The sequence below is a fragment of the Heliangelus exortis genome, chromosome 12, assembly GCF_036169615.1.
Source record: "Heliangelus exortis chromosome 12, bHelExo1.hap1, whole genome shotgun sequence".
Taxonomy (NCBI): domain Eukaryota; kingdom Metazoa; phylum Chordata; class Aves; order Apodiformes; family Trochilidae; genus Heliangelus; species Heliangelus exortis.
Window position 1 is genome coordinate 14,521,676 of NC_092433.1, and position 24,648 is coordinate 14,546,323.

Below are 24,648 nucleotides of genomic sequence, written 5' to 3' on the forward strand. Positions count from 1 at the left end.
GGGTTTGTCCAGCTCTGGTTGAAGACATAAAGCAATTTTAAGTACCAGCTAACAAAAAAAAAAAAAAAAAGAAAAAAAAAGAAAAAAGTGGTGTTCAGCTTCAGATTTAAAGTAATTGCTTGTTCAGTTTACCACTTACCATTACACTACTGCAAATTTGGAATGCTTTGGTGTGCTTTTGGCTTTTCTTCTCTTTGATTAGTGTGAATTGAATTTCATGCTGTTCTGCCATAGCAAAAGACCTAAATGCAGAAATATTTTGTGTTTTATTGCTGGCTGGATAGCTATGTCTTTTTATTCTGTTCTTACTAATATGTTAAAGCAAGTCTTAGCGTATAAAATAATACAAGGGTTTCGTGAAAACCCAGTTCTTTTACAGTCATCTCCTTGCTGGGTATTTGGAGACTGGGACTGACTGCTCACTTTTAGAGGTAAACATTGATGAGGGGAAGAACAAGTGGAAAGAAAAAAGGAAAAAAAAATTATCTTAGTAGGGAAAGGAGAAGCAGTGCCACCTTCACTGTAGCTTACAGAAGGAGTTGTTCTGCGTGAGGGAGAAATTTTGATCAATAGATTTGAGTAAGAGAGAGCAAGCAGATCTAATAAGAAGTATCTGCTGAGTGCATTTGGCTACAGCTTCACTTTGGAAGCAGCCTGCTGGGATAGCTGCATCATGTCTAATTAAAAACGCTCGACAAGGAGAGAGTTAACCAATCTAAAAACAGTCAGTGTTAAGTTTCATCATTGGTTTTGACTGGTGAAATGGCACATGGAGCAGAACACAGCTCTCATAACCATCGTTTCAGATTTTCTGCAGGTTCAGGGAAGGCCGCTGTGCATCAGCTTACATGTTCCACATCCTTGGAAGGTTTCCTTCCCGGCTAAAAGGGCTCTTTCTAACTCCTAAGCCACTCCTTCAGCCTGGAGCTCAGCCAGAGGAGGTGGCACTCATTGCCAGGGCAGGCCATGGGCACGTTGGGTCTGGCATCCAGCCCAAAACTGAGTGCAGAAGAATGAAGCTGCAACCTGTTTAAGCACTGGGGTGGTGGGAGAAGCCCAAGTTGGAGTTAAAAGAGAAAAAAAAAAAAAAAAAAAGGCAGGATTTCTGCTGTCGTGGAGGAAAGCTGGGAATGTGTCAGAAACATCAAGATGTGAACTTAGTGTTGAAGAGTGGTTTAATTTCCAAAGCTCACCACATGCAGATCAATTATATATAAGGACCTCCTAATTTATTTTTTTGGGAGGCGTTTGTGTTCTCGTGAACTGTGAAGATTATTCCAAGAACTGCAAACCTCAGACGAACACCACAGTGCTTTGTGATTCCTGGGAGAAGTATTCTGGGAAGCTGTAAAACAATATTGAGTATTGAACTGTCATGAAGAAAAGAGTTTGGTGGGGTTTTTTTGTTTTTTTGTTTTCATGGAAGGACATAGTTTTAAGTTGCACAGACCGTACCTCTCATCACACCAGCTGACTCTCAAACTGCTGCATTTGAAAGAGAGGATTTGCACGTAGTCTCTTTCACTGCAAGCACAGCTACAAAGGTCAGATAGGAAGTCTCAGCAGTAACCATCCATTACATAAATTCTTTTTTGCTAAGATACCACTGCTCCCAGGGCAGAGCTGTGCAGCACCTGGCTGGGGCAGGAGGGTGGCTGCTTGGGCAGAGCTGGGGCAGCACGGATTTAAGTGGTTTGCAGTCTGGGTGTGTGTGTGTCAGAGCAGGGGAAAGGGAGGACATGGGGGAATAGCTAAAAAGGGAAATGTAAAACAAAGAACTTAAGTAAAAGATACATAAAAAGAAATAGTTGGAGACAATAAGGAGGAAGCTAAATAAGGAAGGTAAGAGAAAATGACCTTGCAGGAGGGAGAATGATGGAGGTGCAGTGCTGGGTTTATTACTCTATACTGTAGGATAAAAGTGGAAGAAAGGTTTAACAGGGCATAACAAACAAAAGCCTTTTCACTAGTTTTCCTCTCAATGTTTTGGCAGCAATGCTATTAATGTATTTTGGGTGAAGTCATGGCATTCTTGGATTTTGCACATTTTGTGGGGGGCAGGGGTAACAACAGTGTCCTGTACTTGAGACATTTCCCAGCTTTATCAGGCACTGACCATCAAGGAAAGGGAGGGATATGTGCATGCACAGCATGCATTAATAGGTCATCTTATGTTTGTTTTCATACATATCCCTTTTACTCTTTCATGCTGAACTCTTTAAATGTATTTAAAATCTCATTTTCTGTACTCTAAATAATTATTTTTTAAGAGTGTAGGATGCACATCTAGCTTTCAGCACCTTCTGCAGTAAGAGAAATGTCCACCACTTCTCTACAAGTGGAGAGAAATAGTGTTCTAGATGGAAGAAAGTTACTCATGCAGGTCCTGTAGAAAAGCAGCATTTTGCAGGAACTTCTGCTGCTGCCTCAGGAAAAGCAGACAGTGTTTGGAAAGCTGTGTTCTCACCTACAGCAGCAGTGCAGCACATGGTTAGCAGGCACCTACGTGAGGGTTGAGCTTTTGGAAAAACTTCAGAGGATATTATTCTTGCCAAATTAAAAGAAATAAATAACATTTTGGGTTTAGGCACAGCTACAATATAGCTACTACCTAGTTTACTTGGGTATTATGTCAAGCAGTTTTCATCTGTCATATATTTACTCATTTTTGAGCATTGGTTTGCTGGCTTTTTGGAAGCAAACCTCCAGGTATTCACCATGTTTGGTTTGGTTTTGTTTTTTAATTCCAGGCAATATGAAACACTTAACATAGCATGTGATCCACATAGTCTAAAAACTGTGTTTTTAAGATATTACCAGAAGAGGGAGTGTAAAACACTTTGTATGCAATGAAACCTCTAAGTTTATTGATGCATAAAATCAATAACCACATGATTTACATTTAAAAAAAGTAATTACAGGCTGAAATTCACTTTCAAAAGAGCACAATTTATGCTAACTCTTAAGCTCATCATTAGGGCTTAATTCAGTTTAACACTAAATGATAATATCCAAGTAATGTAAAAGGCCTTGAATTCGATTCAGATTTTTAAATGTTGTTTGGTGACTACATCTAAGAAAGATTCAAACAGCTTTTAAGTAGCAATCATGGAGTAGATCTTATACAACTCAGCTCTATAAGAGCTCTGTAACAATATGAAACTTGAAAACCATTGCAAGTATCTTTTTAAAACGTAGAAAATTATAATTGAAAATAGATACATTGATACAAAATTTTACATAAGTCTGTGGTACCTGTATTGAATAAATTGGCCATCATTAGCTATCTCAGTCAGTAACAACCAAATATTTCCAGGCTCTATTATCTGCTATTGATGAAGCAAAAACCTAATGTAGTGCTTGTACAGAAAAATCAGTATTTTTCCTCTACAGTTTATGTAGATGTTCCTCCAATTGTCATGCAGCAGGGAATGGGTTAATCCTTTAAACAGTAGCAAAGTGATGTAGGAAAAAAAGTCATCCCTCTGTCTAGTGTATAAACTCCTGATAATATTTGTCTATTCTGCTGCCTCATACAAATTCTACAGTGTCTGAGAGTGCTGCTGGCCACAAAGGTTGCAATTACTTTTTGTTTCCCCAGGTTGTGTTAGAGAAAGATGAGCCTTCATCAGGAGATGCTTGTCCTTCTTTCTGTTCTCTCTTCCCCAAATAATGAGTTGCCTGTGTTGGTATAAAACTCTCACTCTTTACACTGGTTTGTAAAGGATGCAATTAGAGCAGGCTCCTGGAGACTTAAAGCACTTCCTCCATAACTGAATTTTTCCTTGTTGTTTGGCAGGATTGTCAGAAAATCTTTAACTCACAATTCTATATGGAGTAGTTTTTCCAGAAGAAGCCTTCTCTTGGAGCCAGAGCACCTTCTTATTTTTTTTACCCCATAGGATTTTCCTCCTCTGCCAAGCAGAAGTTGCATTGTGCCATGTCCTCTGTGTGTCACCCTCCTGGCTGCACAGAACCTGTTTGTCACGTCTGGTGATGGGCACAGCCCTGGTTTCTGTGGTGTGTTGCAGCTAATTCTGTGGCTTAGGTAGAAGGTGCACCCCTTCCAGTGCACCCTTATATCTTTAAGCCTAAAACTTTCAGAAGTTTGTGGGTTGTTTGTAGAGCTGAGCTTGAGCTGATCAGAAGTTTTGTATGTTATACTTTGATAGTTTAAAGAGCTGCTCATTATTGTCCATAGATATTCACATGGAATTCGTGGCTCCTCTCCTTGCTCAAGGGAAAATTGGCTGTCTCCTTTGTTACTTCATGGCTGAAGTCTTCATTTGAATTCATAGGCTAAGAATTTTGAAGTTCTTCTCTATGAAGGTGATGGACATAGTAGAGTAATTTTCATTCCTGTTACTTTCCTAGGTGATAATGAGAATCCTTACAATGCTCTGTAAGGCTCTGGCCCTTCTCATCACTGGCGTGCAGCTAGCACTCATTTTCTTCGGTTTCATTCTGGCTTCCTGACAGGCCACACATAACCATGTGTATGCCTGGAAGCAGGCCATCCTAGCCCTCTCCTGGCCTCTAAGGTCAAAGCAAAGGTTTTAAATCGACACAGTTCAGTCTCCTCCCCATCATAGTGCCATGTACTCTTTGACCAAAGGTCATCCTGTGGGTCACAAAGCTGTCTGCCAGCCAGCTTCTAAAAATATGTTTGACTGCTTTGATAGCCACAGAAAAACTTGTATAGGTGCTTAGGATCATGAGGCTTTGATGCTCACATGTTGCTTGTCAAGGAATGAGAATGACAGGTAGTGTCATTTAATTTTGATTGTGGCCAGCCCAGCACACTCTCCATAGGATCAATAGGTGTTCAGAATGAGGATGGGTACCTTGGGGACCATTCCCATCACCTCTTTCTGTGATCACAAGAATGTACCCGGGAAGGCTGGAGGCTTGGCAGCTACTTAGGATGTGCTGAAAGCCCTGATGAGCTCCTGGGCTGCTTGCTATTTCCTCTGCCCTCTCTCAGTTGCCCAGGTGGCATTGGTCCACCATAGCTGTGGTTGTACACTTGAAATCTAATGTACTAAATGTCTTTTCCAGTTTCAGTCTGTGAAAAGGGCATAAGTCTGTATAGAAGCCTTGCTTCTCTGTGTAGAGGCACGTGCTATATGGGTAGCAGTTGCATTTTGTATTTCTGCTGTAAACAAGCATGTTGTGTAAGTGGAGTTGATACTAAGGCATAAAATGCTGTTGCTTGATTGTGTACCAACAAGCCTGTCAAGTTGTTCCTCTGTACTCAGTCACCCATTTTAGTTTGGACTCACTCCACTTTTCTGAAACCTGAGGAACTTCTAAGCATGCCCACTTGGAAAAGAAGAGAAAACAGCAAAAGCAGAGGTCTAGCCTGATAGCTTTGTGTTTTCTATGGTGCATAAGACAGTCTCCAAAGTGGCAGCTGCTAGAGAGAAAAATCCTCTGATTTCCAAATCCATTGCACCTTGGTTCTGGAGATTCTGGGAATTTCATTCATGATGGTACTTTGGAGCACTCATTTTCAGCTTTGGAAAAAAAAAGACAGAAAAGGCCTTAGATACAAGTCAGTATCACTGCTTTTTATATAATTGTGTTGCTCCCTTCACTGAGGCTGTTTTTGTGGTGTCACTTAGCAGATGGCAGGGTTCTTTCCCTGCACCCCCCAGAGCAGCAAAGTTGATTTTCCAAGTAACCCCCCTGGAGTTCTTGATTGATCAACTTCAAGAAGTTTGGTGTTGGCTCAATGCCCATCATTCTCTTCCTTCCAGGAAGAATAATAATAGCAGCCAGTAACCAAACAATCTCTTTAAAGCAAAATATTTACAACAAAACAATTTTAGACAGTACAAAAAGTAAACATAAGCAGGCTGCAGTGTAAGGAAGCCTGATGTATGCAGTGTTGATATCAAAAAGATGAAATTCCTTGGAAGTCAAGATTTTTAATTTTTTTTTATGTACCCCTTAAAACTTCTAGGAACTGGCAAAGTGATCATTACTGCTGCTCACAACACAGTCATCTCCTATTGCTTAGGCCTCCAGCCTGTTCCCTGGGATCAGGTCACACTTTAATTCTGGCTGGTCCTCCTTCTGTTAATTGCTGGCTTTGTGGTTTGTGAGATGTCAGGGTTTGAAGGGATGGGTTTGCTCTTTGTTAGGGAGAGAGCAGATGGTGCAAAGGCTCAAACTGAGCGGTCAGGACTGGGGGAGAGGGCAGGAACACTTTTTTACTGTGGCAGTGTTAGCTCACAGCTTAAAGTGATTGTGAAATTGGTGCCTGAGATTGCTGAATTTTGAGAAAGAATAAATGAGTTGCTTCTTGTGCAGTGGAGATAATGAAGCCTGGTCATCTGTGGCTTTGTCCTGGGTGTTTTGCCATCGCTGTCACTCCCATTGCAACACCTCTTGCTCTGTGCATGCACGTAGCTTCAGGTTGCATGTCATGATTTGTCTTTTTTTTTTTACTGCCAGTTTATGACATACAGATGCCAGAGCTAGGATGGAGTGTGCACATGGTGACTGCCTAGTGAAGATCTTCCCACCTGCCTTCCATAATAGCACTGGGAGGTCCTACCTTTGCTGTCTGAATGCTGATTTTGATGCTAATGATAAACCCGAGTATCTTTAGCACCTCTCGGCAGAGGGGAAGAGGGGACACCATCTCAAATCCAGCTCTTCAGTTTTCTGAGAATTACTCTAATCTCAAAATAACACTGAAATGTAGACAAGTGGAAGGAGACGTTAGATCTTTTATCTCACTTCACAAAACCAGACAAGAAAATATATATTCTAAGTAAATTAAAAAAAAAATCTCTAGCCAATCATAAAAACAATTTTCGTGGTGCAAAATATGCAGAATATTTCAGGTTGTAGAATTATTATTTTGGGGTTTTTTTTACATTTCTTAATATTCTGCAGTACCCATTCATACTGAGGAGCTACAGCATGTGTGCATAGTGATAGTATCATATGCAATATAAATATCTGTTTGTGTTCCATGTGTTCAAGTGAGAAAACAAAGCAACAAGGGGGCTGATGCTGTTCTTCATGTTATCTTGAGTGGTAGGAAGCAAATGTTCTTGCATTGCAGTGTTTTCAAAGCAATTCAAGTTGTCCCTCTTGGATAATTCTGAAGCTTCAAAGACCTGGAAATTAGGTTCTCTGCAGTGATTCACACTGAATACTTCTCTCTCCTGCAAATGCTGCCTGTGCTGTCCTGATGTTAGAGCTGGAGTCTCATCACTTCAGCTTTGTTCCCTGGGAGTAAGCAGAGTGCACAGGTGTATGTCCCTTTGTCTATGGATCTGCACAAAGTATTAACACAGCTTGCAAGGCTAATTTTAGGCCTCTGAACTCAGGTATTAACTGATTGTGTGTTTATATTTAATCTCATTTTGTTGAAGTCTTAGGGATTTTTTTTTTTTAATTACTCCAAATAGTAGATAGAAAATAAAACTTAAAAATATTTAGTACCTGGAAAAGAACTTCATAATTTCATTACCTTATATAACAGGTTGTTTTTGCTACATTAAGTAAAATTTAGTTTTGCATTTGTCAGAGGGCACTTGCAGCATGTGATTTAGCTGTGGCACATGCACCATTTCTTTCAAGGTGAAGCCCCATGAATGTTTGCTGTATGAAGTTACTTTAGAAGCCTTTAGTCACTGGAAAACAGTAAATAAAATACAAATGCACAGATTGAGACAGTTGGCATATATGCTACCACTGAAACATAAGCAGGCAGCAAATCCCAGTGCCTTCTCTCTGGGGCATTTTGTGCCTTCCCGTGGGTGTTGCTGTTTTCTCCCTGTCTGAATGCACTGTTATGCCTCTCCCTTCCATTCCAGCTCCTGCCTTGATGCCCAGCTGCTGGGGTTTCTCTGTAATGGGATCCTTTGTCCTCACTCTTCCTCAGAAGGAAGACAGCTTTCTGTATTATGCCACGTGGGAATTAAATTGCCTGATCTTGGTCAGTTTATTTGTGGAATGGACGACAAAATAGAAGTTACTTGCCTTCTTGGTCCTAAAATGAGAGTAGGGCAAATCAAAGATTAAAAGATAAATACCATTTTTTTAAAAAAAAAAAACAGTTCTGTTTTCCCACATAGTAGTTTGAAGTCAGGAATTTTCTGAACCACTAAAATTTGTTGGACACTTACCCAGTTTTAATTATGGGTGTCAAGTAGAAGACTGTACCAGAGAAACAAATCCTCCCAAAACATGCATCCCTCTGGTACTAATTTTAGCAATGGAAGGAGATGTGTTTTAAAAACAGCATATTCCAAGGAAATGTGTTTGTATTCCTGAGTTGTCCTGAACAATTAATGGATAGGTGAGCTGTCAACTTCTCTTGAAATTCAGAGCAAAAGGTGGTTCTGTCCTGTATTCTGAGTGCGTAGACATGGGAAAGTATCTGTGGTTTAAGGTTTAGTATTAATTTCTAAGCTCATTAATTGGAGCAGTAGTCTCTAGTTTTCTGCATGTTCCTTTAAAAAAAACCAACCAACCCAAACAAAACTTAATCTGCTGAAATGGTGCTCTGTGCTTCTGTTTAACCCTTGTTAATGAAAAGTAATATGCTAATACACAAAGGCATTTCTACAAGCCAACTGCCTTTCCTCTTGGCAAGCTTCTTATTTTAGTGAAAAAGTGATTTGCTTGGTTTAAAAATAAATTTGGATGTAATTTGATAAGTGAGGAAAGACCAGAAACTTCAGTTTTGATTATGGTAATTTAAAACAAGAGCAAAAGCCACAAGCTGTTTCTTCCAATTGTTTTTTCTGTTGGCAGATACACTGTCATTTTTATGAGCGAGTACTTAGGAAGTGGTCTAGAAATTAGTAATTTGGTAAAAAAAATAGATTTTAGTATCCATGCATGGGTAGAAATGAGACCTTGCTGTTCAGATGTCAGAGTTTGGGAAGTTTAGGATGTCAAGACCTATCTGGGAGGTGAGGACAGGAAACATGGGCGTATTTGCTGCTGGAGAAGCACAGCAGGAGTGTTCTCCTGTGTTCTGTTGAGGTGACGGGGCCATGTTTGTGTCCCTGGCCACCAGCATCCCAAGGAGATGCAGCTCTGGGGATGCAGCCATGGAGGAACTGTCCCAAAGTGGGGCAGGGAGCACATTCACAGGAGGAACCAGCCCAGTGCTGCCAATCTGGACCTGCAGCTCTCAGTGGGAATCACCAGAGGGGATTTGCCTCCATCTGCACTGCCTTCTGCCATGGCCATGTCCACCTGGTGCTGGTGCCACCTCCATGGCTCCAGCGTCCTTCAGCAGGCTTGCTGGTAATGCCAAGGCTGGCCAGGGGCAGTGAGGGCCAGCCTGGACCCCCCAGAACCAGGATGAGGTGTCCTGGTGGGGTTCACCAAGTGCCCATCTCACGGGGAGGGATGACACATTGTCAGGGGCCCAGGAGAGCCTTCTGAAATGTCACCAGAACTGCCTGGCCCAGCCCTAAAAGCAGGCAGACATGGAGTTTGCCATGAGTGGGGACAAAGGAGTGGGCTCTGCTCCATGCCTGGCTGCCCAGCCCCTCCAAGGCACACATGGGAAGTGGGTGCCTTTCTCCAGAGCTGGCTGAGAAACAGGGGGGATGATGGTACCAAGGTGTTACGCCTCAGAAACTGGAAAATCCCCCAAAAGCTCTCTGAGGGGGGAGTGCAAAAGGGAGAAAATAACTATTAAAGCTCAGGCAGCTGACTGCAATCCTGTCAGGTCTCCAGATAAATCAGCATCTGTTAATCAAAGTGTTAATTAAAGAAAGAAACTATTAAGAGCATGTTAATTTTAGCTTGTTTTCCTGAGCCTGCTCATTCGTGTAATTTATAAATCAGAGGGCAGATACATTCCTGGTTAGGGCTCTGGGGCTGGCTGGCTGTGGGCAGGATGCTCAGTGCTGTTGTATCTCAGCTTTGGAGGAAATGGGAATTGCAGACCCAGCCTGGATGTGTCAGGTGTGGTTGTGTTTTTTATTTAAAAGGTTAAACTTGCATGCGCACTGTAGTTAGCACAACCTTATTACAGCATTGCTTGGTTTTAAGTGAAATGTGAAAGGGCTGGTTGATTTGATTTGAAAGAAATTATTGTGCAAGCATGGTTCGTGCCCTCGTTTGACTGCAGGGGTGATTTCAGTGAGACTTTGCTGTGCTGATGCTGTTGTAAAACTTTAATTAGTGGATGGTTAACGTGGTCAGTGTTTTTAGACGTGAAAACCATTGTTTTACACCAATTGTGATTGACCAGTGGTAATGAAATAAGCTATAATGATCCTTCTTTATAACTGAAAAATTACTAATGCCTAAACATTTACTCAGTGTAAAATAATGTAAGGATCAGATTTAAAATTAGAAGCCCCAAGTATTTGTTTTTCCTATTGGTGTTGCAGATTGAGGTATTTTTTCAAGGGATTTTAAATATTGCAAAGCAATTCAGCTCTTGAAACATCTTTTTAAAAGACTGCAGTTCACCCTACCACAGGTTTGCTGCCTGTCTTCATTTTCCACTCAGAAAAAAATTCAACATTTCTTGTGTCTAAAGGCTGGGATGGAACACGGGGTGTTAGCTGTGCAGGCAGAACCCCAGCCTGGATCCCTTTGGCTGGTCTCATTTCTCCATGAGATTTTCCTGCAAGTGAGCACTGCCCATATGGATAGAGGACTGGTAAGGGTTTTGTCCCATTTCCTATAGGAAAGCTCATGGGTTGTCACATCCATAGGGTGTGCATGGTCAGTGCCCTATGGATGGAGACAGATGTGAAAGATGTAACATCAGAGATGGTGATGGGAGCTTCCTTCTTGGCTCCAGTGTTTCTTCATCTGACCTAAGCAGCAGCACCTCAGGGAAGAGGAGGAGCTATTGCAGTTGTTGTGTGGCTTGTTCTAAGTAGCAATGTACATGTTTTCCTTTTTTTTAATCCCACAAAGCTTTTGTGTCATGTGGTGGATGTCACTAGGTAGTCGTGCAGTACATAAGGAAAATATTTGTGCTCAATGTCTTGTTATCCTGTTGTTTCTTAAAAATCAAATACTGTGATTTACTTAGTTGACACTACTATTTCTGTGTATCCTGTGATATTTCCTCTTATTCTTTGGCTCAAAACAAAGTCAATTCACTCTTCTTGATCTCTTTCCTATGGAGCTTTCCATTTCAAGGCCTCTCTTTATTTAACCCCCATCTCCGGAACTTAATCATTTAGCCCATAACTCCTTTGTATTTTGGGGTGAATAACAGCACAGCTGAATCTGACAGTCAACATACAACAATTCAAGTTTGCTATATGTAAATTAATAGCTACAAGGGAAAACATTAAAATTTCTGATTGTGATGTGAATAGAAGCATTAACAAGATGAAAGCTGGACAGGCATTTGGATATGTTAGCTCCTCTGAATACATTACACAATATTATAATACTGTGTGATAAGGTCTTGTAGGTAGTATTGCTGATACAATATTGCTGGTACAATGCTGATTGGTTCTACTTACCCTTGACTATTTGATGCTTTTGTTTATTATCATTGAAGCTTTCCTGAAATTTATCCCAAATAATATTTTTTAATAGCAAACACTTCATTCAATACCTGCTTTCAGTCAGACAGTGCAGGTACTGGCATGTCATCAACATGCCACACAGAGATTAGTGCTCAGAATGTAGACATTATAATCTCTCCATAGCCCAATTACCATCCAAGGTGCACTGCTGTTCTTCTGTAATAACTTTGCAATATTTATATCCCAACACTTGACATTACAAAACAGTAACTGACTGAAAGGTCCAGGGCCAGTTCCCTGGTGGGAAATCTGTCCCTTCCCACCTCTTCTTGGCAAGTTTCTCAGGAAAGTGTACAAGGAATTTGTTCTTGGATATTATACCAGAGGGTTTTTTGAAGAGTTCCAGCCTTTGTGTTTGGGCTTACAAAGGAGAGCTGGAGAAGGATGGGGAGAACATGCATGACTAAAGGAGACTTTCCATCAGTCAGTGTCCCTGGCTCCATTTTGCTTCTGATTCTGCTCAGTAAATCAGTTTTCCCACACTGCTTTTGAGAGTTTTAGTGCTTTCCACAAGGCTCTGAAAAGCTGAAGCAAACCTGATGGAAGCATCCCTAATTTCCAGATTGCCACTGCAGAAGGCAGCTGCAAGACACAGCACAAGTGGAGTCTGTCTGCAGGCTTGGGGTAACAGTATGGGCTTCAAACTTTATTTTACATCTCTCAGGGATGAACCCCACATATTCTATAGAGGAATATTAAATCCTGTGGAAACTATTTACAAAATTACTCACGTGCACTGAATACAAGGGGTTTTGTAAGGGTTAGTAACAAATATGTAAAAATGGGAAACTAACTTTGGTAATCTGCAAACGTCTGGAGGGGCAGCAGTGGAAGCAGGGGATGTACTTGAAGGTTATTTGTTTAAATACATTTAGTGTTGCTATTTTTTGCTACATTCTTAATAATTCTATGTGTAATCTGTTCTTTGCTTTCTGTGGTGTTAGGGGTCAGAAGAGACGTGCTGGGTTTGGGGCTATTTTGCAGTAGCTGTCATGGGGGAGCTGCCCATTGCTGCCCAGTTAGTGTCAAGCTATTAGAGAACTACAACACCATCTTGGCTGTTCTGTAGTTGTACCATTTTTAAAAGTGTCAATTAAATACCCTAAGTTATATTTACAGGATCATCTCTTTTTTTGGAATATGATTTTATAATATTGAAGTTGGCATTCACAATTTTACAGCAAAATTTATCTCTTTCCACTCCGCCCTTTGTTTTCTTCAATGGCAGCAACAAAACTGTGATCCTGCTTACTCAGAATTTCTCAATCCTTATTTAATGTATTTGGTGCATTGATCAGTTCTGAGTGGATTTTGGGTCTCATAAGTAAAATTCTAGGAAAATTATAAAGATATTTAGAAATCAAAACTTGTGCAATTTGTTTTACTGTTTTAAAAGTAGTGCTTCTCTGTAACTACTGCAAAGAAATGCACAAAATAGTATTAATAGTTAACATTTGTATTCTGTTTCTGTTCAAAGGCATGTGGCTAACTAACCATCAAAACATCTCTTGGGAGTTGAGTAAATAATTTGCAAATATTCAAATTTAAATGTTGGAAAACTTTTAGAGGGTTGAAGTGGCTCAGTGAAAGCCAGGATATTTCCCACAGGATGTTTTCCCGTTGCCAACTTTGTTTGTGTTTCCTGTTAAGTAGGTAAACCTGATTTTAAAAACAAACTAAAGTGAAAGTTGAGCTAAAATCTGCCCGTCTAGGACTCCTGGACTGATAGAAATAGGTTAAATGAAGCTTTTAGTTAAAGTACAAAGGCATAATGAAAAATAATCCACAGCTTTTGTTGCATTTAAGTTTTGGATTTAAGTGTGTTGGATCATCATAAACATCCAGATATGCTTTATTTACATGTCTTAAATGTACTGTGGATGGATTTTGGAACTGGAATGATTCACTGAAACCCAAATATCTGTGTATGTGAGAGCTTTGGGTTCTGAATTGAGCATTTGTAACAAAAGTATGTCCTAAGGAAAATTCTTTAATTGTAATTGTAAGTTTTCATAATAAATCAGTGCACCCTAGTTCAAGCATAGCCAGATTGGATATGTTTCTTAGGAAAACTTGGATTGTGTGTTTTTGAGGAGATTGATTAGGGAATGGTGCAGGAATTTGTACCTATGACAGTGGGAGCGTCACCCCAATGAGGAGTGCTGGCTCATAGCACCACGGCTGCATTTAAGCAAATATGCAAAAAGCAGATGACATTTGAGAAGTAAAAATGTCCAAATGTCTTGGGAATTGACTCACCATCTTTGAAGGATACCCAGCCAGCAGTTAGAAAGGGCTTGATGTATTTGCTTTTTGTCTGATGGCCTCAACCAAGGATTTTCTGAGGGGAAGATAATTTTTCAAGTGTAGAAGAGTGTAAATGTTTCATAACCTGGAGCTTCCACAAATTGTTTTATTGTGAAAAAAACATTTTTAGGGCTTTTTAAAAATCCTTGATCTCTGTAGTTATGTTTTGCTCTGTAATGTGTGACTTCAACTTAATTTCTGTCTTTTGCCCCTCCGAAGGTGATTTTTCTCTTCCTGGGTATAAGCACAACAGTGTAAATGTGAGACTGGTTGAAAAATGCCCTGGTGATGAAGGTGTAATGTGAAAATGGATAAGCCAGCACCTTTAAAATCTCTGCTAGGCAAAGCAAACCTGTTAACTGATCAAGTTCTGGAGGTTAACTTTGGGTTTTAAAATATACTGTTCAGAATTGGTTGGCAATTGAATGGATTTTTGAGGAGAGACCCATTTTAAATAGTTTTGTCAAACTGTCTGTTTACACGATGGTATCTACACCATGGAAACATTCTGTACTACAATTGCACTGAATATTCTCAACTGAGGAAGTGAAGTACATAAGGTTGCATCAATATTGCTAACTTGGCCATAGTCTGTATAAAAGATAATATATAAACTTTTTTTTTTTTTTTTTTTTTTTTTTTTTTTTTTTTTTTTTTTATAATAAATGGTTTATACTAATCAGTATTTATTTATAATATTGAAGAACTCTGGTTGAGATAAGAAAGACCATTGCAGTATATGATGTAAATGCATACAGCAAGGTAACACCTACGTATGTCCCACCTGGGCTTGCATTTGGTATAAGTTGCATACAGGCTTTGTTGTTTTCTTTTTTCTTTTCTTCTGCTGAAGTGTTAATTTTCTATGAATGGAGTGCCATAGGCATACATGACTATCAGGTTCTCTTCATGATTTTGCTAACACAGTGTGATAAACAATAATATGGGCTGCAAAGCTATGGGGTTTTTATGAAATAGTAAGAATTCTCTCTAGAGACATGACAGATTGTACTGGTGCCAATCCAGCCCTGGCACTCTGTCACACTGATAGCTTGGACTCAGTAAAAATTCTTTTCTGTAACTTTCTTGGTGAAGTTGTAAATCCAACCTTGCTTGGATGCTGTCTGAGCAGCTCAGGGTGCAAGTTTAAACACCACACAATGGAAGGTGGGGTGACCTCCTCCTGATTTGCAGTGCAAACAGAACCGATGGGATGATTAAAAGGGACATCAGCGGCAGATTAAGGCAGAATCTTTGGTATCCAGGGCCCGTGATTAGAGCAGGATAATGAAGCTGCAAGAAGTGTGTGAGCAGCAGATCAAGATCCCAAGCAGCTGCAGACTGCCAGGGTGGCATCAAAGGAGGAGCACCCAGAATTGTTGTGGCTCCCCAGTTTTCCCTGTGGAAACCTTCATAGAGTTGTTCTGAGTGTTTTTGTGTTTTGCTTTGGTTTGGTTTGGTTTCTTTTTTCTTCTTCGTGGTGGATCAGAGCCCAATGCAGGACTTTGAGTTAGAGCAGAAAATGGGCTTTTAGGTGCTTGCTGCAGTACAATCTGTAGCAGTGGGGAGATGCCCTGCCAGAGCAGTGTCCCAGACTCTGCTCTCCCATCCTGCCATGGATTTAATCCTTCTGGAGTAACTAGGAGAGATGTAAATTTGGTTTGCACAATTACTCCAGAAATGTGATACTCATACTGAGGGAAAATACATTGTACCCTTAGTTAGAAGGTGTTTGTTTTAATATGGCTGTACTAAATAATAATTTCTGAAATCACTCCTCAAACAGGAGCTCAGGATGATGGAGAAAAAGGTTTGGTTTAAGTAACAACACACTTCTATCGTGCTTACACTTGTGGTGAGAGAGAGAAATGAAATAATTACTTAAATTTATCTTTATGCTTTGTTTCAATGTACACGTTTAGTTCTATAGTCCAAATGATACCCTTGCACCTAAGCTAATCTATGTTAAAACTGTTTTTCTGAATGCTCACTGAAGTTGCAACATATTTCACTTAACTAAACTTGTGTGTGTTGGAATGGGTGTGCTGCATTTTTCCTGCTGGCTCTGCTAGCACTGACAGAGGTCAGTTTGACTTTTTGCCCAGTACTTACGTCAGAAGCCAGTAAAAAAAAAAGGGTTTATGAAATTTGATTTGTACATCTTGTATTTGCTGCCCAAATCTATGAATTGATGTCTAGAGAAAATAAGCAGCACAAAACACTCCTAAATTTTGGGCACTGGGTATAGAACCTGGAAGGAACACCTTGAAAAATTCTATTGTTACTCTTAATTTATTTTTTTTTAGCATACAGCAAGGAAAGTAGCATTTTATGGAGAGCAGAATATTTTTCTCTATAAATGGATGTTTAATATAGAACTAAGGTTATAAATCACAGTAAGTCCAAGTGTTTTTTACCCACTGATGGAAGAATGAGAAGTAGCAGCCAAACATGCTTAAAAGCTTTCTTTTTTTTCTTTCCTTTTTTTATTTCCCCTTTCAGATTGTTTTTTCGGTTTTGTTTTTTTTTTTTTATCATAAGTTATTGCATGTTTAAAAGGAAATACATAATGGAAACTAAAATTGTAAACCCAAGAAAACTGGCAGCTAGACTATGGGCCAAGTGAAGCTATTTAGTTTTTTTTTTAAAGCTCTCGAAGAGATTTAAAATATCAATACCCATTTTATCAGGAAGTCCTGTGTGCTTTGTTAGCCTGCATATATAATTCTTGTTCAATTGCCTGTCCAGTAGCACACGAGCTGTTTGTGTTTTCCCAAATTCATACTTCCCAGATACCCCTGTCACTAAGCAGAGGCAGCCTTTGCTGGGATGCTGTCTCTTTTTACAGCTTACAAACTCTCTGCACAGCCCTTTTCCTTAGGGTCACAAACCTGTTACAAGAATGTAAAGATATTTAGGAAGGAGTTTATCTGTTGATGCTTCATATTGAATGCAGCTTGCATTTTAGGTCAGATTCTATCCATTGCTGTGGGATCAAGGAAGAATTTCTGGTTTGTCCAAAGCCAAAACTTACAACTTTATTGTTTGGGTTTTTTTTAATAAAAACCAAAACCCAAACAAAAAAATCCTTCCCCCAAACTTGAGTTAAGAGCCATGTTACACAGGCATAATATTTCAAATATCAGTTTGTGTTGTAAAGAAATTACGATAAAAAAAAGTTTTTCTTTCAAGAGTCGTGTGAAGGGAAAAAAAAAACCTGTTCAAAAACTAAACACCTGGAGATTATTATATTTTTTAATGTTCTCAGGCTGAGTCAGAGTTAATGGCAAGTGGGAACCTTAGCAGATTGGCAGCTGATCAGTAGAATTTATCATTATAATGTGCTTAGTGTAATAAGCATGGTGGTCGTGATTATTTGGTGACAGTTTGTGTAGTAATTTTTCCATTAAAAGACTGTGTCAGTCTGTCAGTAAATGCATTCATTAGATCAAATATGCTGTGCTTAACATATGTCTGGTTTCCAAAAAATAATATTAATTTTCTCTAATAAGATGAAACAGGCGTAGTCTTGAGATAGTTTACAAAACAGACCTCAAGCAGTTTTCACTTAATACTTATTTCATTAAAAGTCTGAAGCATTAAATATAAGCAAATCCTGTTAGTAACCCTACCTCTACTTGCATGTAAGTCAGTGCAAAACAGGACCAGGCAGTTACAAAAAATTAGCTGAAAAGTCTTCTCATTTTGCTGAACTGCACAAGTAATGACTCAGAAGAGTGAATGAAGGTTTCACAGACTTAGTGGTACCAAATCCCTTTCAGAAATTGTCCAAAAAATCTAGAGAAAGCTAATTTGGCCTATGTTTGTTTGCAATTATTTTGTGTTATTTCTTGTTCAAATCATGTGTCTAGACTAGAAACTCCTTCTGACAGGTAGGCAGTAATCTTGGTGTGTCATGAGCCATATTTCTCCTAGGTTAATTTTTTTGCTCATCATCAGTTTAAAACACTTTCTTTTTATATTAACTCACTTGTATTTAGGCTGAAGCCACTTGTCTTTAGCTGATGCTATGAAACATTCATGCAAATTCATGCAGTAACATCTCTGTTTAGTACCAGAACAGTAAAAGTTAAACTTGCCAAAAAGCAGTGTTCATATCTTTTCGATTAATAGCTCAGATTATTATTTTGTCCAGTTTATTCCTAATGAGCAGACTCAAGGAATTACTCAATCTTATTCTATCCCCTTTATCTCTTCCAAGTTTTCTTCAAGGAAGTAACACATTCTCTTACTAAAAAAAAAACCAAAAAAAAATCAAAACAGCTCCCAAAGATTGCATTAGTCATCCACTGACTTTATTAGAGATTATTTGTAGCTGTGATAAGAACTTGGACTTTGAATTTTCTTAATATACAGAAGGTGGAAGAGTATTGAGCAATTTTTCTCATTATCTCACTGGGTAATCTCCCAGGGTGTAGCATCGCTGAACTAATGGCCCTGAAATAGGAAAGTTATCAGGGCTGCTCAGGGATTTTTGCCATTGCTATAAAAAGACTTTTGGCAATAAGCAGTATGTCATACCCAACCATTTACCAGAGCATCAATATGCAACATTTACAAACACTTCAATGGCATCTGGTTCTAGAAAACTAGGCAGATGATTTTGAACATCAGATAACTAATACTTCTAAACACTGTAATTTTAAAGAAGTTGTTTGTTGAGACTGGTGTTCAGTTACTGTATTTGCTATGTGTTTCTGTTGGTCATTTCACCTGACCTCTCAGAACGTTTTGGTAAATACTAATTAAGAAGTGATTACTCTCTTGCTGAAGGTTCTTGGTAGCTTGTGCCCATTTTGTAGTGAAACAGAAACATGCATCGCTTGGTTCAGTCTCAAAGATACCTTCTTGACTGGGAATTTTCTTCTCTAAGCTCTGTGCATTTTTTCATTTTCATTTTTTTCACTTCCTTTTTTTTTTTTTTTTTTTTCTTCTCCCCTGAGCTACTGAACGTATTTGAAGTATTGCTTCCATACCTGCTTAAGAAACTAACTTGCCAGATGTTAGATTCCTGTGTCTCCCTCTTGTGCTTGCTTGATTTTTTTTTTTTCCTTGGTTATTACTGTTGCACCCTGTTAGGGTCCTGCTTGCAGAAGCTGAGCAGTGGGTGATGTGCTTGGTGACACTGGTGCAGAGCTGGTGGCTTCCAGCTCTGACTGGAGTCCTGGTTGGTCATCATCTGGGTGGCATGTGATTGCTGTGTTTAGGACTGTGGGCAAAATGGGTTATATAAACAGAACATGGATGTATACATTTACATTTTCCAGAGCATTACAGACCTCTGCACATTAGACAGATTACAGACCTATGCATTAGACTTCACTTTCAGTCTTGGCTGGTTTTGCTGTAACTTCATGAGTAGCTTGCTTCTTTCACAGTTCAAGTAAATTTAAGTAAAAATCTGTAATCTAATCCTGGAATGGATTGATTGATTTGATTGATGGATTTGATTGATTGATTAGCAGAGAAAGAGGTGTTACCTGCTGGGGACAAAGGTGCCTTTCTACTCCCCTGATGGAGCTGCTAATTCTTGGTTCTCTCCTAGATTTGTGGTTTGCCTATACCTGATTGCCAGAAATGTCTCTTAAGCAGGTGCTGATTACCCAGCTCATCCAAGTATCAGCTGAGCACTAAACATGTCCTGTGTAGGCAGAGCTGGGTGCTTCCTGAAGTGGTCATGTGTTTTGTGACTGAGAATTTATTGTCATGAAGCAAAAGTTAAAATGTTAGCTCCAGTATAATTTTGACCCTTAGAAAACACACTTACAGATAATTATCTTTTGAGGAAATGTGTTATTTAAGCTTGGCCTTGAGGACAGTGGACTCTGCTGTGTGCATCTGAGGTCTTAGTTTGTTTCTCACTTTCTTGTTCTTTAAGGTGGAGAGAGAGTGGAGGGTGAGTGTTATTAAAAGCTAAGGTTTAGTGACTGAGGAATGTAGATCCCAAAGTGAAGAGGCTCCCATAACTTACTGGGGACCAGAAGTGAATGGAGCCTCATGGACTGCAGTGAGGTTTGGATCCTCTATGCTCTGTGTGGGGCAAGGAGCCTTCCAGCCAACAAAGGAAAAATGTTAATGTTAAATGACAGCATGAAATATTTAAGAATTGTTTCTGTTTGGGAGCTTAAAACCCCTTTTTTTCCTCCTTTTCAGAAAGAAGACACAGCTCCTCTAGCAAGCCGCCTTTGACTCCTCCCTCCTCTTCAGTATTTTCCCTCATTTCATCTTTCCCTTCAAAAAACAAAGGTAGCAGTGGAAGTGGGAGCAATCGGTCATCCAGTGGAGGTACTAGTGCATCATCATCAAATTCCAAGTTGTTGAAAGCACCCAAAGACAAGCTGCAGATCAGTGGAAACAACAGGTTAATGCATCCGGTACAGCATAGCAAAGTTCCCCACGATAAAATGTGAGTGTGTGTTTTGACAAGGAATTAAATGTGGTTTCCTGCATTGATGCTGCTGTATCAGCAGAATTTTCTTATGTTTTAGAGGGGTTTTGGCTTAACAGTTAGTAATTTGAAACACCTCCAGATCTTTTCCTAAAGCCTATTCGAAGATTCTAGATAAAATCCATGACTGTGCCGAACAAGAACTCTTGCATAGCTGCAACTTAATCACTATAAACAAAGATAGTTTTTTTAGAAGCTCTTAATTCTTTGGTCTAATCTGCAAATTTTGATCATGAGGGAGTTTTAGTCCTGATTTGGGTGATTTTTGTTGTGCACATGTGAGATTGCACACATGATACTGTGGTTTACTGTCATGGAATGGGGCATTTCTCACTGGGTGTAACAGGCCTTTTTAAGTTGCTTTGGTGATATGGTGTATCTGTGAATTCAGGTAACAGTTTCTGAAGTCCCTAATGACTTTCTAAAATACTTACCAAGAAAAGAGGACAGAAGATATTATGGACAATGTAAAAAATATGAAAATTTAAAAATTAGAATACAAAAACTAGGAATAAAGGGGAAAGGTCTATATTTGAGTTGTAAACAGATCGGAGTATTGTTGACTGATAACACATTTTAAATAAATTTTTTTTATATAATTTATGACTAATTTTCTTCTCCTCCCCTTATCTTTTTCATAAATAATAGTATGACTCCATCTGTCAAAGTTGAAAAGATTCATCCAAAGATAGATGGTGCCCAACTGAAAGCTGCTGTTGGTCCAACTTGTTCTACTACTGTGAGTTCCTCAATAAAGACTGGCCTTAATTGTCCCTCAATACCAAAGCCACCCTTGCCTTCCCCTGGACAGATACTGAATGGTAAAGGTCTTCTCTCTGTGCCTCCATTTTTGGAAAAGAAACCTGAAGAAAATACAAATAATAGGAAATTTTTACATAAAAGATTGTCAGGTAATTGTTTTCAATTATTATTTGCTGTATTTCTCTTTAGTAGTGTGTATATATACAGAGAATATATAGAAATAAATTAAAGAAACAAATGAAACGTTTTTATAACACTAGCTTGTAGCTTAGATATATTTTATATATTGCAATTTAAATCTACAACTTGACATACACTTAAGGGATGCATACATCTCAAGATGTGTTGTTGCTTTCAGAAACCATACAGACCTCAAAGACCTGTTAATTCTTAGAGTTCTACAATTTTGGTCTTCAACTGTCTTTACAGATTTTTTCATTCTTTCTGTATGGAAGGTCCAAGTATACATAGAAAACAGAACAACTAGTACCTCAAACTCAAAATGTAAATCCAGTCACTTCTTAACATTTATAAAAACAATAACTTTGAGTGTTAGTGGAATGGGAGAAGAGTTCTTAGCACAAAAACCAACAACAAAAACCTCATTATTTGTCAACATTTATGCTCATGGTGACTGTAATCTCAACATGCAGGATCTCCTTTGGGGTCTCTTACAGCTGTAAATTTCTCCATGCTCTTTGTAGACTTGAGATTTGTATTTTATCACACCATAAACTGAGAGTACCAATTTTTATTTGTACAAATCTATTGTGTATTTTTATTTGTACATTTGCCTGTCTTACGGTTGCAGTTTCCAGTGTGGTTGATCTTTATAATGAATTTAAATGTTAGTATTTCAAAATGTCTTTAATTTTTCAATACTGTGTACCTTTGACAGAGAGAGAATTTGATCCTGATATATACTGTGGTGTCATTGATGTGGAAACCAGGAAACCTTGTACTAGGTCTTTGACATGCAAGGTAGGATACCTTAATCAGAATAAGATTATCTAAAAGTTTATTTCTGTTTCCTGAGAAATGTGATGGAAAACTACAAATTTTTGCTGTCAGTAATTACCACCCTAAATAGTACCTCTTGGAACTTGTTGCCCAAAACCAAGAAGGAATTGTTTTTGAAGTTCAGTTAATTGTTTATCCAGAAACATACTTCTTAAAGTAACCTGGAGATTGGCATTTTTGTATAAACCCTTTAAACATGAATGCTGACATGTGCCAGATTATGTTACTCCACAGGTAAGTAGTAGGAGCCAGCACGATCTTCTTATTGGGGATAACCTTTGTGTCATGCATAATTAATTTTAACATTCCTTATAACCAGTAAAAGTGTTATTTGTTTATAAAGGAGTTAAATAAATCAAGTTCTTCGCCCTCCCTCACACCCCCTCGTCTCCCCCCCAGAAGTTTCTGGGGCAGATACTTAGGAGGTATTTGTGTAAATGATAATTATCCTTGATGTACCACTCAGAAATGAGTCTTCTTAAAATGCCACAGAATATGCCTAGAGGTCAAATTCTAAATCAGACAATTCATCAAAATTTAAAGTAAGATGAAGTGTGTCCTCTGACTCAAAAATCTTGGGAGTCAGAGAGGAATCTCTTTGTCCCAAGGAACTAAAAATGCAGATCCCCTGCAGTTGTATAATATTTAGCTATTTTCCTGCAAAGCAGTCAGTAGGGGAAACATCTGGTAAATAAACCACCTCCGGAACAAGGGTAAATGAAGCTGGTACTAATGACCCAGAGGAATTGAACTTGAACATGTTGCCCTTTTGGAATTACAGAGGAGTGGGAATTGTTTTGCTAATAGAGGAGGGAAAAGCTTCAAGATTTTACAAGAGAACTAAGCAAATAAAAATGTAAAAGAGAAGGCAAAAAAGTTTGACAGCAATTTCTTATACCTACACGATGTATTTTTCAGTATTGTTATTTGTGTCTGAATTATGTGAAAATAATTTTCATCTGCTAACATGAACCCAATCAGATTTTTTTATGCCAGAGGAAGTAAGTGTTGTATATGATACTAATAATTCAGAAAAATAATTTCTATCTCTTTCACTGTATGAAGAATTTGTGCCATATATGCATCTTATTATGTGCAGCATTCAGGGCACTTAAAATACTCCTGAGTTCTGCCAGGCTGTGGATTCTGCTGTATTTATTTTCATTCCTTAATATCTATTTGATTACTTTAGTTTTCAAGGAGTGTATCAGCATGTAGAAAGAAGCAAAAGTTATTTTATAAGTATTTGTAAGTCTTTCATTGAAAGTCTGATATTGTGTTAAATATTTTCATGAGCAAAAGTAAATATTTGGAATTTTTATCTGTGCAGTAGTTGGGAATTAAAATACCAACGTAAAAATTATTTTCAATTCTAATCTTAGCCCTCTAAGAATTCTGATAATTTCTTCTAAAAAAAAAATTAAAAAGCTTTTTACTCAGTTGCTGGGTTTTGTTATTTTGTATCAGACAGGGATGTACCCATCCACAAAGCAGTTAAAAAGTTTATTTTCCGAGTTACTCTTCCTTTTGTTTGCTAAACCGTGGGTGGGATGGTTTTCTCTGTTCTAGAGCTCTAGGCACAAGTTTTGCATGTTTTATTTCTGCTCATCTAATAGCCCAAGATTAATGATTTATTCATGGTTTTGCAGACACATTCCTTAACCCAGCGGAGGGCTGTACAGGGTCGAAGAAAACGATTTGATGTGTTATTAGCTGAGCACAAAAGCAAAACCAGGGAAAAGGAACTTCTTCGACATTCGGATCATCATCAGCAGATGCCCCCTCTCAGGGAACCACATCCCTCACCTACTAAAACTTCCCAGGAGCTGCACCAAAATTCTCATGGAGTTACTCTTACAGAAGCAAAGCCTTTATTACCTAATAAACCCAAACCTCACCCTCCCAGTCTTCCAAGGTAAGAAAAATCTGCAGATCCAATTGTATGAAATTAATACTGTTAGACTTGTCAGGTGGATTGTTAAAGAGTGATAGGGATCTGTAAGATGGGGCAGTGTTTTTGCTCTAGGCTTGGTAACTTGGCAATTAGCAATTCCATGCTGAGCTGTAACTCATAGCAAGTAGAGGCTGGTGTTTGAAATAGTAAAAGTTGACTTGCATCAATGAAAGCAATTCACTAGTGATGTGGCAGTGCTGCTTTTCCAGGGGTTCCTCTCAGTATATGTGTTATAAAACTGTAGAAAATATCAGGAATCTGTTAATGCCATTTCCTTCTGCCAGTAATAATAACCACTTAAACTTGGAATTTTTAACTAGACTTATTTCAGTAAGACTTTTCTGCTTGCCTTGCCCAGGCCTCCAGGCTGCCCAGCCCAGCACAGTGGAAATGCCCCAAGTGAGTCTCTTTCTGTCCACGAGTCCCCTCACCCTCCCTTGCCTGCAGCTGAGCCAGCATCTCGGTTATCCAGTGATGAGGGAGAATGTGATGAAAAAGAAGAGCCTGTTGAAAAACTGGATTGTCATTATTCAGGTCATCATCCTCAACCAGCCGCTGTACGTTTCAAGTAAAAGTTCACCTGGGTCTCTCAC

General features: G+C 38.9%; 1 protein-coding gene across 6 annotated transcripts in view; it reads left to right on the forward strand.

Moving 5' to 3' along the window:
• ATXN7 (ataxin 7) overlaps window positions 1-24,648 on the forward strand; it is an 88,613-nt gene that overhangs the window by 55,513 nt on the left and 8,452 nt on the right. For all 6 annotated transcript variants that reach the window (XM_071756201.1, XM_071756202.1, XM_071756200.1 and 3 more), the window contains 5 exons: window positions 20,025-20,277; window positions 20,968-21,230; window positions 21,980-22,062; window positions 23,751-24,016; window positions 24,414-24,612. In XM_071756201.1, the coding sequence (XP_071612302.1) occupies window positions 20,025-20,277; window positions 20,968-21,230; window positions 21,980-22,062; window positions 23,751-24,016; window positions 24,414-24,612 (1,064 nt within the window). The remainder of the gene's footprint in view (window positions 1-20,024; window positions 20,278-20,967; window positions 21,231-21,979; window positions 22,063-23,750; window positions 24,017-24,413; window positions 24,613-24,648) is intronic.